This window comes from Jaculus jaculus, chromosome 2 (assembly GCF_020740685.1).
Source record: "Jaculus jaculus isolate mJacJac1 chromosome 2, mJacJac1.mat.Y.cur, whole genome shotgun sequence".
Lineage (NCBI taxonomy): Eukaryota > Metazoa > Chordata > Mammalia > Rodentia > Dipodidae > Jaculus > Jaculus jaculus.
This window is the reverse complement of record NC_059103.1, coordinates 27369851-27383011: the sequence shown is the minus strand read 5'-3', so window position 1 is coordinate 27383011 and position 13161 is coordinate 27369851. Positions and strand designations below refer to the sequence as shown.

Genomic DNA, 13161 nt, shown 5'->3' with positions numbered 1-13161 from the left:
TGGAAAAAAATTAAACTTAGTGTGAGACACTGTATACCTGCCAGTGCTTAAGAAAAAAAAAAAAAAAAAAAGGATTTGCTTCATTCAGTAAAATCTGGCCATTGCTTTTTTTATTATTTTTTATTATTCCCTTAAAATTTCTCTGCTTTCTTGGTTAGAAGTACGTACTTTAATAATTTAGCAAGTGATATTGTTATACAAAACAGCACCTTCTACATAGTGCCCAAGAATTTAGGACATTTTTCTTTTTTGAATATTTTATTTTTACCTATTTATTTGACAGAGGTGGGGAGAGGGAGAGAGATTTAGAGAAAGAGGCAGACAGAGAGAGAGAGAGAATGGGCTTGCCAGGGCTTCCCAGCCACTGCAAATGAACTCCTGATGCATGTGCCACCTTGTGTATCTGGTTTACATGGGTCCTGAGAAATGGAACCTGGGTCTCTTGGCTTTGCAGGTAAGTGCCTTAACTGCGAAGCCATCTCTCCAGCCACCCCCTTTCTTTTAAACAAAATTTCTTTCTTTCTTCCTTTCTTTCTTTCTTTCTTTCTTTCTTTCTTTCTTTCTTTCTTCTTTCTTTCTTTCTTTCTTTCTTTCTTTCTTTCTTTTTTTCTCTTTCTTCCTTCCTTCCTTCCTTCCTTCCTTCCCTCCTTCCTTCCTTCCTTTATTTATTTACTCATTTGAGAGAGAGAGAGAGAGATAAAGAGAGAGAGAGATAGAAGGCATGCCAGGACCTCCAGCCACTGCAAAGGAACTCCAGACGCATGTGCCATCTTGTGCATATGGCTAACGTGGGTCCTGGGGAATAGATCCAGGGTCCTTAGGCTTTTCAGGCAAGTGCCTTAACCACTAAGAAATCTCTCCAGCCCCAGGGCACTTTTCCTTGGTCATATCTGTCCACTCTATTTGCAAAATCGTTTCTGGAGCTCACATGACCTGGGGTCCTTCCTGTGTGAGACATTTGTGGAGCTTCTGGTGTTACCTGAGTCCCCTTCCCTGAATTCCCACCTATGGCCTGAGGATGGGGAGCCTTCCTAGCCAGGATCCTCTCAACTCATTTTGCTCCCGTTCATGTTGTCTTAGAGATGACCAACTGGGTGGCCTGTGACATTCGAGGACGCTTTTATCTCCTGGTGCTTGGGCTGTGGTTACTCCACAGGTAGCCTCAGGGTGATTCTCCGGGCCTGGGTTGGGGATAGCAAGGCCTTGGTTCCTGAGGTTGGAGGAAGGTCTGTGGAGGAACACCAGTGTCCGTGTAAATGGAAGCAGGCCTGAGTGGGACGAAGGTGAAAGATGGAGGCTCCAGTTGCCATCTTGGAGAGAAAGGACTGACAAGGAGTTCTTTAAAGCAAAGATGCTCGGGAGCAGCAGCCACCTTGGCAGCAGCTCTGTTCTGAAGTTAACAGCTTCGGAGACACTCTGTGGAGGGACATGTCTGTGGTGTTGCTGACACACTGGCAGCTGTGGCTGAGGGCGTCCTTGCATCTCTTTACAGGAACAGTGTGCGGTGGACTGGGCTCCAGGGTATGTGCCCAGTGCTCACCAGTTTGGCCTCTCGCAGAACAGCCACTTCGTGTTGCCTTTGAATCATTCAGCTGTCAGAAAGAGGTAAGTGTTGTCCCCAAGCCCCTGTGATAGTCTCACTGTGGGGTGGTCAGGAACGTGTGGTGGTGTGATGTTTCCTGAGGAAGTCCCACTCAGGGGCAAAGGTGCCCACCCGTGTGTGGTCAGCTCCCATATGGACATCCACTGGTTTCCCCCTCTTTGGGCTCCTCAAGTGTTGACCTATTGACATGAAAGTTTTCCCACTAGTTGTGTGATGGCCTTGCTCCTTTTGTCACTCAGAACTCAGTGCAGGTGTCTTTGCTGAGCTGTCCACCCTGACTAGAGCCACCAGTTAGCCTCTCCATGACCAGCCTCTCTGTAACTCTAACATACGTCTGGCATTGTTTTTTTTTTTTTTTTGACAGAAGATTTCCCCTCCATTCATTTTCTGTTTTATCTTGGACCAGTTCCTACCAGTGGCTATCCATGAAATGAACACTGTGAAGGAATGGATGCTTCTCTCTTGAGATGTTAAATATGCACCCTGCTTCCTTGATCAGCTTCTCTCTGGGAGGTCCCTTTAAACACTGGAAGCTGAGCTCCCTGGTCCCTGGTGCTGATTTCCTTGCTCCCCCAGGCTGGCGGTTCAGCTGAGCATCAGGACATTCGCCTCCAGTGGCCTCGTGTACTACACGGCTCATCAGAACCAAATGGACTACGCCGTACTCCAGCTCCACAAGGGCCGCCTTCACTTCACCTTTGACCTGGGCAAGAGCCGAACCAAGGTCTCTCACCCCGCGCTGCTCAGCGATGGCAAGTGGCACACGGTGAGCTATTCGGAGGAAGGCGATGGTCACCTGTCTGAGCTTTACTCCCTGGGTCTCTGTGGCACATTCCATGTTCCTGAGCCCTAGCTGGCCTGTGACTAGCCTTGCAAGCTCCTTGGAGACAGGACCCTTTGCTTATTCCTGAAACATCCCCAGGTGCATGTTGAGCACCTGACACCCAGTGAACACTCAGCAATTGTTAACAGAATGGCTGGCAGGACTAGAAATGGTCTTGATGTGCCAAGAAGATAATCCAGCCCAACCGTGGTCTGAAAGAACCACATTGCCCATCATGGCATCTGCTTATTAATAGCCAGGATTCTGGGAACGTGGTTCTGCAGTGTCTCCCCACCTTCTGCCGTGGTCTCCCCTGTTTTCACCGTAGCCATGAAGAAAGCAGAGTCTGAGGTGCAAACACACATCTGTTAAGGTTTTTCTCATGTTGCTGACAAGTCCTGGATGTTTTCTTCCTGCGGTAGGTCAAAACGGAGTACGTTAAAAGAAAGGGTGTCCTAACAGTTGACGGCCAGGAGTCCCCCGCGGTGACTGTGTTGGGGAATGGCACCACACTGGATGTCGAAGGGAAGCTGTACCTCGGAGGCCTTCCTGTTCAGTACAGGGCCAGGAACATTGGGAATGTAAGTGGTGACTGCTGTGATCATGACTATTGTGTAGAAGACCATCATTCTTCAGTGGCCATGTTTATGATTTTGTTTGGACCTGGGGCTCCCCTGAAGTTGTAGCTCTTTTAAAGCATGTCTGTTCATAGGCCCTGCCCTGGGGCTCCCTCCCCTTACAGGCTGCTGCTTGACCTGCCTGTTAGTTAGTGGATCTTTCCTTTTCTGAAGGCACACATTTCAGGCCCAGCAAAACTGTAAGCACATATTAGCGGCAGCAGCATTATGGAGTTCTACAGTAATTCATGAAAATAAATAGAAAACACTTCCACTGCATTATTGGCAAAGATACTCAAGCTAAAAGTCATGTCAAGTATGGTGACAAAATTTTTAGACCAAAGGAGTGTTGTAATGGGTGTCATTGAGACAAATTTAATGAGCTGTGGGAACAGTTTGTCCTACCGTTGTTACAGTCACACCAGCACTCATGTGTCGTTTGGTTTAGATCACACACAGCATCGCCGCCTGCATCGCAGAAGTGACAGTTAACGGCAAAGAGCTGGACAAGGACAGCCCAGTGTCTTCCTTTGCAGTGGGCAGGTGCTATGCGGTGGCCCAAGAAGGAACTTTCTTTGAAGGAAGTGGATACGCAGCTCTTGGTAGGTATCATCAACAGTCCCAAGAAGCGCCTTGAGATTAGTGTGTGCTGAGCTGACAGGATCCGGGAGAGGACAGGCCAGGACCCAGCCACAAAGGCTGCTGGGAGACTGTGTTGAGTTCAGCATTCTGGTTAGCTCCCCAGTGTTTGCACCAGCAAAAAGCCTGCTCAGGTCCTGTGGTCAGGTGACTCCTCTGAGGCCTCTTTCCGCCAGGGCTGGAGTGACTGGAAATGGAGGACAGACGGGCATGGGCTTCCAGCTTCACCTGCACTCTCCCCACGTTTATGCTGGGCACATTTACTATCCAAGTGAATAAAGGCCTTTCAATTAAAAATCAGAAGCATGGCTGGGCGTGGTAGCACACACCTGTAATCCCAGCACTTGGGAGGCAGAGGTAGGAGGATCACTGTGAGTTCAAGGCTGCCCTGAGACTACGTAGTAAATTCCAGGTCAGCCTAGGCTAGAGCGAGACTCTACCTAGGAAAACCAAAAAATAAAAAAAAAAAATTAAAAAAGAGAGAGAAGCATGGCCAGGTGTGGTGGTACACACCTGTAATCTCAGGCAGAAGGGTCTCAACTTTCATGTTAACTTGAGCTACATAGTGACAGCGGGGAGGGAAGGGAAGCAAGTAGAACCTCTCTACGCTGCTTCCTGATTCCTCCAAGGCTCAGTCTCCAGCGCCCATGTCTGTGGTCTGGGCTTCCCTGGGCCCAGCAGCCACAGGCTCGGATGTTGATGTTCTCCCATCTTTCCTTCAGCCCAGGCGCTTTCAATTGCTAATAGCTGGACGTAGGTTTCTCAGTTATTTTCCCGTCCGAATTTAAAAGACTATTCAATTCACTTGCCACTTGAAAGACACCCAGTGTAGACTCTGACACAACCATGACATGATAATATATCTGATACATACATTAGGAGGTTAAAGGTGATTTCTGGATATTGGAGAAGGGGTTACAGGGATCAAAACTACAGACTGCAGGCTGCAGAGATGATGGATTAGCGGTTAAGCCCTTGCCTGTGAAGCCTAAGGACCCCAGTTTGAGGCTCATTTCCCCAGGACCCACGTAAGCCAGATGTACAAGGTGGCGCATGCATCTGGAGTTTGTTTGCAGTGGCTAGAGGCCCTGGCACACACATTTTCTCTCTCTCTCTCTCACTCTCTCTCTCTCACTCTCTCTCTCTCTCTCTCTCTCTCTCTGTGTGTGTGTGTGTGTGTGTGTGTGTCACTCTCAAAAAAAAAATTAATTAAAAAAATAAAATTGCAGACTGCCCTACTGGATATGTGAGGGTCAAGGGGACTGGCTGCTCCATGTCTGCAGATGAAGGAAGCACCTGCCTTTGCTTTCTTGTGGTCTGCCTCAGGCGATGATGAAGCACAGGCTTTCTGTAGAGTTACTGGCTGGGTGTGGTGGTGCACACCTGTAATCCCAGCACCTGGGAGGTAGTGGCAGGATGATCATGCACTTTAGGTTAGCGTGACCACACAGTAAGACCCTGTCTCCAAGTGACATGGGGGCAGTGAATATTCCTTCTCACAGATATGAAAGTTTAGGCCCAGAGGGTAGGGAGCAGTGACTTGCTTGTAGGGACTGAGCTAGATCCAGAAATGGAGCTGAAGCCCTGTGTCCAGTAACCAGAATGTGTAGCCAGCCAAGCCTGGAACCTCTGAGCCTGGATCAGCCTGGGCCTGGAAATTCTCTCCTTGACTTGGTGCCATTCTTGTTTTTGTTTGTTTATTTGTTTTTTAGTCAAGGAAGGGTACAAGGTAAGAGCAGATTTAAACATCACCCTGGAATTTCGTACAACTGCCAAGAAAGGCATCCTTCTGGGGATCAGCAGTGCCAAAGTCGATGCCATCGGACTGGAGATTGTAGATGGCAAGGTAGGTGCCCCACCTTGGTGGGCCCCTCCCCTAGGGCCAGGACAGAGCAGATGAGAAACACAGTAGCATTCCCTTGATCCAGATCTTTCATCATCTACTTTGCTCATGGAATCAAGAAAAGTATCCATTGCTTGAAATTCTTCCCTTCTCCCTTCTCCCTTCGTCAGCCTGGGCTGCCAGAACACTGTAGATTTGGTGGCATAAGCATCAGAAATTCTCTTGCTGGCTCCAGAGGCTGGAAGTCTCAGATCAAGGTGCCCGAGGTGTTGATCTCTCCTGAGACCTCTCTCCTTGGCTCGTGGCTGGTGTTCATCTCTTCATACAGTCTTTCTTTCAGTGTGTGTCTATGTCCTGAGACCATCCTCTTATAAGAATACAGTCCATCTGGGTCAGGACCCTCCCCAGTGATAACATTTTAACTTAGTTATACCTCCTTAAAGTCCTCACATCTAATTATAACCACTTTCTGAAGAGTGCTGGGGGTTAAGACTTTAGCATATGAATTTTGAAAGGATGCCAGTAAGCCCAGAACACCACCATGTTTTGCAAACCTTTAAATTTTGGTTAGTGCTCATTGGTGTAGAGCACATAGGACTGTCAGAACAGAGTTACATACATTTTCCTACACAGGTGTGTTCAACTGACAGCCTCACTGGGCCCCTGAGCCCCTGAAAATGTCCTGCAGTTCCCTGAAAGTGAGGCATTGATTCAAGGACACAATGACCATTTTCTCTTTCTGAGTTTTGGTGAATAGGATAGAGAGTCAGAGTCCTGCAGAGGACTATCTGACATCACTGTGTTGGCGTCCACTCCATTGTACAAGTGGGCTGCATTCAATGCTTTGGCAAAGACCAAGGGCCAAAGGACTGCGTTAGTAAAAACAGAAACACTCACAGAGCTATTTGCATCCCACAGGTCTTGTTTCACGTCAACAACGGTGCTGGTCGGATAACAGCCACATATGAGCCCAGATCTGCCGCAGCTGTCTGTGATGGGAAATGGCACACACTTCAAGCCCGCAAAAGCAAGCACCGTATCAGCCTGATTGTGGATGGCAATATTGTTGCTGCAGAAAGTCCTCACACCCAGTCCACCTCGGCAGACACTAATGATCCCATTTATGTCGGTGGCTATCCTGGTATGTATGAACTCTACTTATCTATATGGAGAGGTCTGAGCTCAGGGGAATATGGAAGAGGGAACAAGACAGCTACTTGGCCGAGCATGTGGTGCATGCCTTAATCTCAGTACTCCAGAGACCGAGGTAGGAGGATCTCTGTGAGTTCGAGGCCAGCCTGAGACTACATAGTGAATTCCAGGTCAGTATGGGTTAGAGTGAGACCCCACCTCGAAAAAACAAAACAAAAAAGAATAAAAGAGAGCTACGTGATTTGGTCACAGTTCTTTCACCGTTTTAGAAAAGCTATTTCAGTTACTATAACTAAATATCCTTAGAAAAATTTGTTTAAGATACAAAGACAAATTTATTGCTAAAACCATTGGATAGGATGTCATGTAAGCTAGATGACTTTACAATGCCAGTGACCTCAGATGACTCCAAGTGTTGGAGACCTTAGTTGTAGAGAATGAGAGGGTAATTCAGCCTTGCCACACCTATTTTGCATTAGAATTATTCATTTAAGATGTCCTGAGAAATCATTGGTATAATGGACACCTGTTGTATGACTTTTTGTGAGTCCCAACTGCGCCTTAAAATACTAGATATTAAAAAACAAATAAAAATTTAAGAAATATTATATATCAAATGTGTTCTGAGAATTTTACTTTCCACTAAAAAAATATGTGGAGAAATGATTTTGATGGAGGACCAACTTGAGATTATTTTTGTTGCTGTTGTGCAGTTTACCTCATTTCAACAAAATTGAGATGTATCTTTTTTTTCTTGGAATAGTGGATGTGAAGCAGAACTGTCTGAGCGGCCGTACCCCATTCCGGGGCTGTTTGCGGAAGCTCACGCTGACTAAGGGCCCACAGGTGCAACCCTTCGATTTCAGCCGAGCCTTTGACCTACAAGGAGTTTTCCCTCATTCCTGTCCTGGGCCTGAGCCCTGAACTTCTGACAGAAATCCTTGGTTGGAATCACTGGTAATATATTGAGGAACATTTTTGTGAATTCAAGCGTCTTCCATTCAGAATTCATTGCCAACTCAGGTTATGTGTTTCCGAAAGAAATGTTGTGTTTATAAGTAAGACCACATGTACAACAGATACCTCTATTAAATTTTCTAAAATGGCAATTGAGTTCATTGTGTTTTATCTTTTCATAAAAATTTTTACTTATTTGCGTGTGTGTGTGTGTGTGTGTGTGTGTGTGTGTGTGTGTGTAGTATGCCAGGGACTCTTGCTGCTGTAAAGGAGCACCACACTCTTATGCTACTTTTTGCATCTGGCTTATGAGGGTGGCTTGGGAATTGAACCTGGGTCAGTAGGCTTTGCAATCCAGTGCCTTTAACACTGCCACCTTCAAAGCATCCCCTCCCCCCATGTCTCTTTTTTAAAAAGTTTTTTTTTTAATTTTATTTATTTATTTATTTGACAGCAACAGACACAGAAAGAAAGACAGATAGAGGGAGAGAGAGAGAATGGGCACGCCAGGGCTTCCAGCCTCTGCAAACGAACTCCAGACGCATGCGCCCCCTTATGCATCTGGCTAACGTGGGACCTGGGAAACCAAGCCTCGAACCGGGGTCCTTAGGCTTCACAGGCAAGCGCTTAACCACTAAGCCATCTCTCCAGCCCTTAAAAAGTTTTTAAAGACGCTTATTTATTTGAGAGAGAACGGGCACACTGGTGCCTACTGCCTCTGCAAATGAACTCCAGAGGCATGCCACTTTGTTCATCTGGCTTTGTGGGTACTGGGGAATCAATTCCAGGTTGTCAGGCTTTGCAGTGAAGCACCTTCAACTACAGAGCCATCTCTCCATCCTCTTTTTAAAAATATATTTTAATTAATTTATTTGTGAGAGAGAAAGAGAGAGAGAGAGAGAGAGGGAGGGAAGGAGAGAATGGGCATGCCAGGGCCTCCAGCCACTGCAAACAAATTTCCGATGCATGTACCACCTTGTGCATCTGGCTTATGTGGGTCCTAGAGAATCGAAACTAAGTCCTTTGGCTTTGTAGGCAAGTGCTTTAACCACCAAGCCATCTCCCCAGCCCCTCCATCCTCATTTTAAAAGATTTCTTATGGGGCTGGAGGGATGGCTCAGCTGTTCAGACAGTTGTCTGCCAAAGTCTAATGACCTGAGTTCAATTCCCCAGTACCCATGTAAGCCAGATGTATGGAGCGGCACATACTTCTGGAGTTTATTTGCAGTGGCTGGAGGTCCTGATGTGCCCAGACACACACACTCTCTTTCGATCTCTGTATCTTTCTGCTTGCAAATAAGTATCTTTTTTAACTTTTTTAAATAAATTGATCTTTATAAACATTGGGCATTATGTTGATAACAGTCCTTCGTTCTGCATTTTGAGCTTTTGGAAAAACAGACTATCACCAACTGTACTAGATTAGAATAGAATAGAGATACTTTTATTTCTGGACAAAAAGCTTTCCACTTGGATATCTGAAACAAGAAATGGCTACATTCCAGTAGAAGGTACCAACTGCTGACCTCAGAAGCCTGCATAGAGGCCAGATGATCTTGGGAAGCAAAGGGAGGAAGGGGAAGAAAAGGGACTGTGAGCTTCCATGACAGAAAATTAAACAATGGCCCAACAAGCTAGCTTCTCTATTATTAAGTTCGTTTTCATCCCTTGTAATGTTTGCCTTTGTGCACTTTTTAAGAGAATGTATGTAAAATTTGAACAAGCAGGAAAATATAAAATTCACATGGGGGCTGGAGAGATGGCTTAGCGGTTAAGCGCTTGCCTGTGAAGCCTAAAGACCCCGGTTCGAGGCTCGGTTCCCCAGGTCCCACGTTAGCCAGATGCACAAGGGGGCGCACGCGTCTGGAGTTCGTTTGCAGAGGCTGGAAGCCCTGGCGCACCCATTCTCTCTCTCTCCCTCTGTCTTTCTCTCTGTGTCTGTCACTGTCAAATAAATAAATAAATAAATAAATAAATAAATATAAAAAATAATAATACAATTCACATGGGTCTGTTCTTTGAATGGGAAAAACAGCCATGAACCCAGATTTCTGGTCTTGCTTCTGAAGTCTGCTCTGTGGCTGCTCTCCCAGAAGCTTCAGGAAAATGGACTCAGTTTTCCAATGTTGACTTGTTAAGACACTCTTAGTGACTCTTCCAATATGGAGTATAGATTCCCATTTCTGCAAGAAACTTCAGTTGACTTAAGAAGGCCGTTGTGTGGGCTGGCCCTGTTCCTCTTCTGCATCTGGCTCGGTTCTGCACCCCCTGGTGGTCATATTCGAAAATTGCATTTACTTCCCAGTTCAAGATCTCTCAGGGAAGTCGCATTACCCGGATGTTTACTCAGCTTGTCAGCCATTTGCATGTCTTCTTTTAGCACATAGCTATTGTAGTCCTTTGCTATTTGAGTCCTTTTCGAATTGCACAATGTTTTATGGCTACTGAGTGGAAGGACTTCCTGATCCATCTTGGATACTAATGTCTTGCCACATAAGTAGTTCGCATATTTTCTTCTATGCTTATGGTTTGTCTTTTCACTAGTAGGTCTCCTTTGCTGTGCCACATGTAGTACATTTTTAACCAGCTCTTCATCTGTCATCCCAGATTTTCTTCTGTTTCCTCTGAAGTTCTAACTTGGGTTGATATACTCGTTTTATCCTGTTGATACAAGCTAGCTGAGTATTGTCAAATTAGAAGATAAAATTTGTCCATGATTTTAAGAAAGGATGGTGGTGTGTTAGCAATCACACAAGTTGAAAGCAAAAAGGAACAGGATTAAAGAAAACAAGATTTTGCTGAAATTTTCTTTTTCCTGTCATTTATAATGCCTGGCATCAATTACTTACATGCAAAAAAATACATATGTACCTTTGAAGTCTGTTTATAATTTCATTATGAGATGTTGTGGGTAAGGGAAATAGGCAATAAGAAACATATTGGAAATAGGAAAGATACTGGCTAAAGTGCCCATTTCAGCTATGCAGGACAGGTTCTGCAATCCGATTGCCTTGTGGTCACTGCTAATAAGATACTTGGTATTTGCCAAGATGGTAGGTCTTAGATGTTCTAAGCACATACATGTGTAAAGGTAGCTGCGGTGCGGGCATGTTAATTAACTTGGTTGTGGTAATTATGAGTGAATGTTAAAACATCGTGTTGAATACCTCAAACTTACAATTTTTATATTTCAATTATAGCTTGATAAATCTTGGAAAAGAAGACAGAGAAAATCAAGGGCAGGCTCAGACTACATGGCTATGATGCCACCTGGTGCCTTTATCCTGTTGCTATAATCAGTGTTGAGAATTTGAGTGGAATTCTTTATGAGGCTGACAAAAGTTACAAATTCCTAGAAAATGCATAAATCTTCTAATTTTGTATATGACTTCAGAGCATTCAGATTCCCAGATTAAGGCAAGTATTTGTAAATTCTTTTTTCTTTTTTTTTTTCCAAAGGTAGGGTTTCATTCTAGTCTAGGCTGACCTGGAATTCACTTTGTATTCTCAGGGTGGCCTCCAACTCATGATGATCCTCCTATCTCTGCCTCCCTAGTGCTGGGATTAAAGGCGTGCGCCACCATGCCTGGTGTATTTGTAAATTTTTTATTAAAAATCCCTAATGTACTTTAACAGTTCACTTTTTCTGAATGCACATTTCATAATCAAAAGACAAAAGTTAATTTTTTTGATTTAAATATTAAGATTTGGTATGCATAGTACATTGCTGATTTTCCTATTTGGTTCACCTATCCAGCCATCTCTAGAATACATATACATATATATATATATATATATATATATATATATATATGCATATATATAAGATAGATATATTAGATATATTAGGGGACGATCACACATACATGAATATGGAACACCACTTTATCACACGGTGGTGAATTTTAAAAACCAATATAGATATTGAGCTAAAAGTCCACAGTATGCCCTCTGGCAGGATTGCTGGGGCCATGAGAAATGTGGGGTTTTACCTTAGAAGACTGTACACCAAGGACTCAGTTGGAAAATATTTGGGAAATCTAATTTATACTACCGAATGAGATTTGCAGAATGTGAGATAGTGGCCCAGTTCAGAAAGTGCTTTCCTACTCATGGCTGTGTTCAGACTGGAGGAGGGAGGTCTGGGAACCAGAGACATGGGTGCAAAATGTCCAGATCTAGCTGGGTGTGGTGGCGCACGCCTTTAATCCCAGCACTTGGGTGGCAGAGGTAGGAGAATCGCCATGAGTTCAAGGTCACCCTGAGATGACAGACTTAATTCCAGGTCAGCCTTGACCAGAGTGAGACCCTATCTCGCAAAACAAACAAACAAACAAAAAATCCAGATCAAAGCAGAAGTGTTGGGGGTTTCAGGGTGAGGGTAGAGAGTAGAACGGGCAGGGCGTGCTCACAGAGAGCGCAGCGGAATTGGGCGCGAAGGAGCCTTGCCCTGAAGAGTCAAGATTTCCCTTAGGGAGTGTGGTAAATTGATGCGTCCTAAATCAAAAACCACCTGCAAAGTGCAGCCGGAGTCAGCTGGCTGAGCAAAACTAATTAAGCAGTGGCTGCTAACCCACGTTGGTGGTGCAGAGCAAGAGGTAGTAGGTATATGATAGACATCTGTGAGCAGGAAAGCAAGAGGGTCTTGAGGCTCAGCAAGGAGCATGGGTAAGGATGGCTTTAGGAACGGAAGATAGACAATGAGGAACACCAGAGCTCAGCTTTGCATGGTTGAATCTGAGAAGAAGGTGAGAACATCTGAAAGATGATGTCCTACCTGGGTGGAGAGGAATGGGGGCTTGGTGAGCTGCAGAGCTAACTAATGGGCAGGGGCATGACTTGAGCTCTGGCTAAGGGAACATCGAGACCAACTCCCCCGAACTGCACTCCTCCCATTGCAGGTTGACTCCGCCCCCTACGCCCGGCCCATTCCAGCCCGGTCTGAAGTTCTGCATTCTTAGTCCTAGCAGTACCCAGAGCCCAGCTCGGTCAGCAGGGAGCCCAGGTTGCAGGCCAGCTGGCTGTGGCTACGTGTGAAGAGACAAACTTGGCTTTCAGAACAGAAAGGACCCTATAGGGCTGAACCAGCCTGGCGGTGCACAGGCCAGAATCAAGAGTAGCTGAGCGGGGCTGGAGAAGATGGCTTAGCAGTTAGGGCATTTGCCTGCAAAGCCAAAGGCCCCGGGTTCGATTCCTCAAGACCTAGTAAGCCAGATGCACAAGGGGGCGCATACCTCTGGAGTTCTTCTGCAGTGGCTGGAGGCCCTGGCACTCCCATCCTCTATCTCTCAATCTCTCTCTCTCCCTCTCTCTCTCTGTCAAATAAATAAAATATATTAAATATATTAAACTGGAAGTGGCCATTGCTTGCAAAAGAAAAACAGGTCTGGCCAGGCGTGGTGGCGCCCGCCTTTAATCCCAGCACTCTAGAGGCAGAGGTAGGAGGATCACCGTGAGTTCGAGGCCACCCTGAGACTGCATAGTGAATTACAGGTTAGCCTGAGCTAGAATGGAAAAGAAAAAAAAA

General features: G+C 45.5%; 1 protein-coding gene across 2 annotated transcripts in view; it reads left to right on the top strand.

Annotated features, from left to right (window-relative positions):
• Positions 1-7786, top strand: part of Lama1 (laminin subunit alpha 1) — a 156947-nt gene extending 149161 nt beyond the window's left edge. For both annotated transcript variants that reach the window (XM_045143150.1, XM_004662598.2), the window contains exons 57-63: positions 1493-1605; positions 2180-2369; positions 2849-3007; positions 3492-3645; positions 5395-5528; positions 6444-6666; positions 7441-7786. In XM_045143150.1, coding sequence (XP_044999085.1) covers positions 1493-1605; positions 2180-2369; positions 2849-3007; positions 3492-3645; positions 5395-5528; positions 6444-6666; positions 7441-7601 — 1134 coding nt within the window. In that variant the 3' untranslated portion in view covers positions 7602-7786. The remainder of the gene's footprint in view (positions 1-1492; positions 1606-2179; positions 2370-2848; positions 3008-3491; positions 3646-5394; positions 5529-6443; positions 6667-7440) is intronic.
• The last annotated feature ends 5375 nt before the right edge of the window (positions 7787-13161 follow it).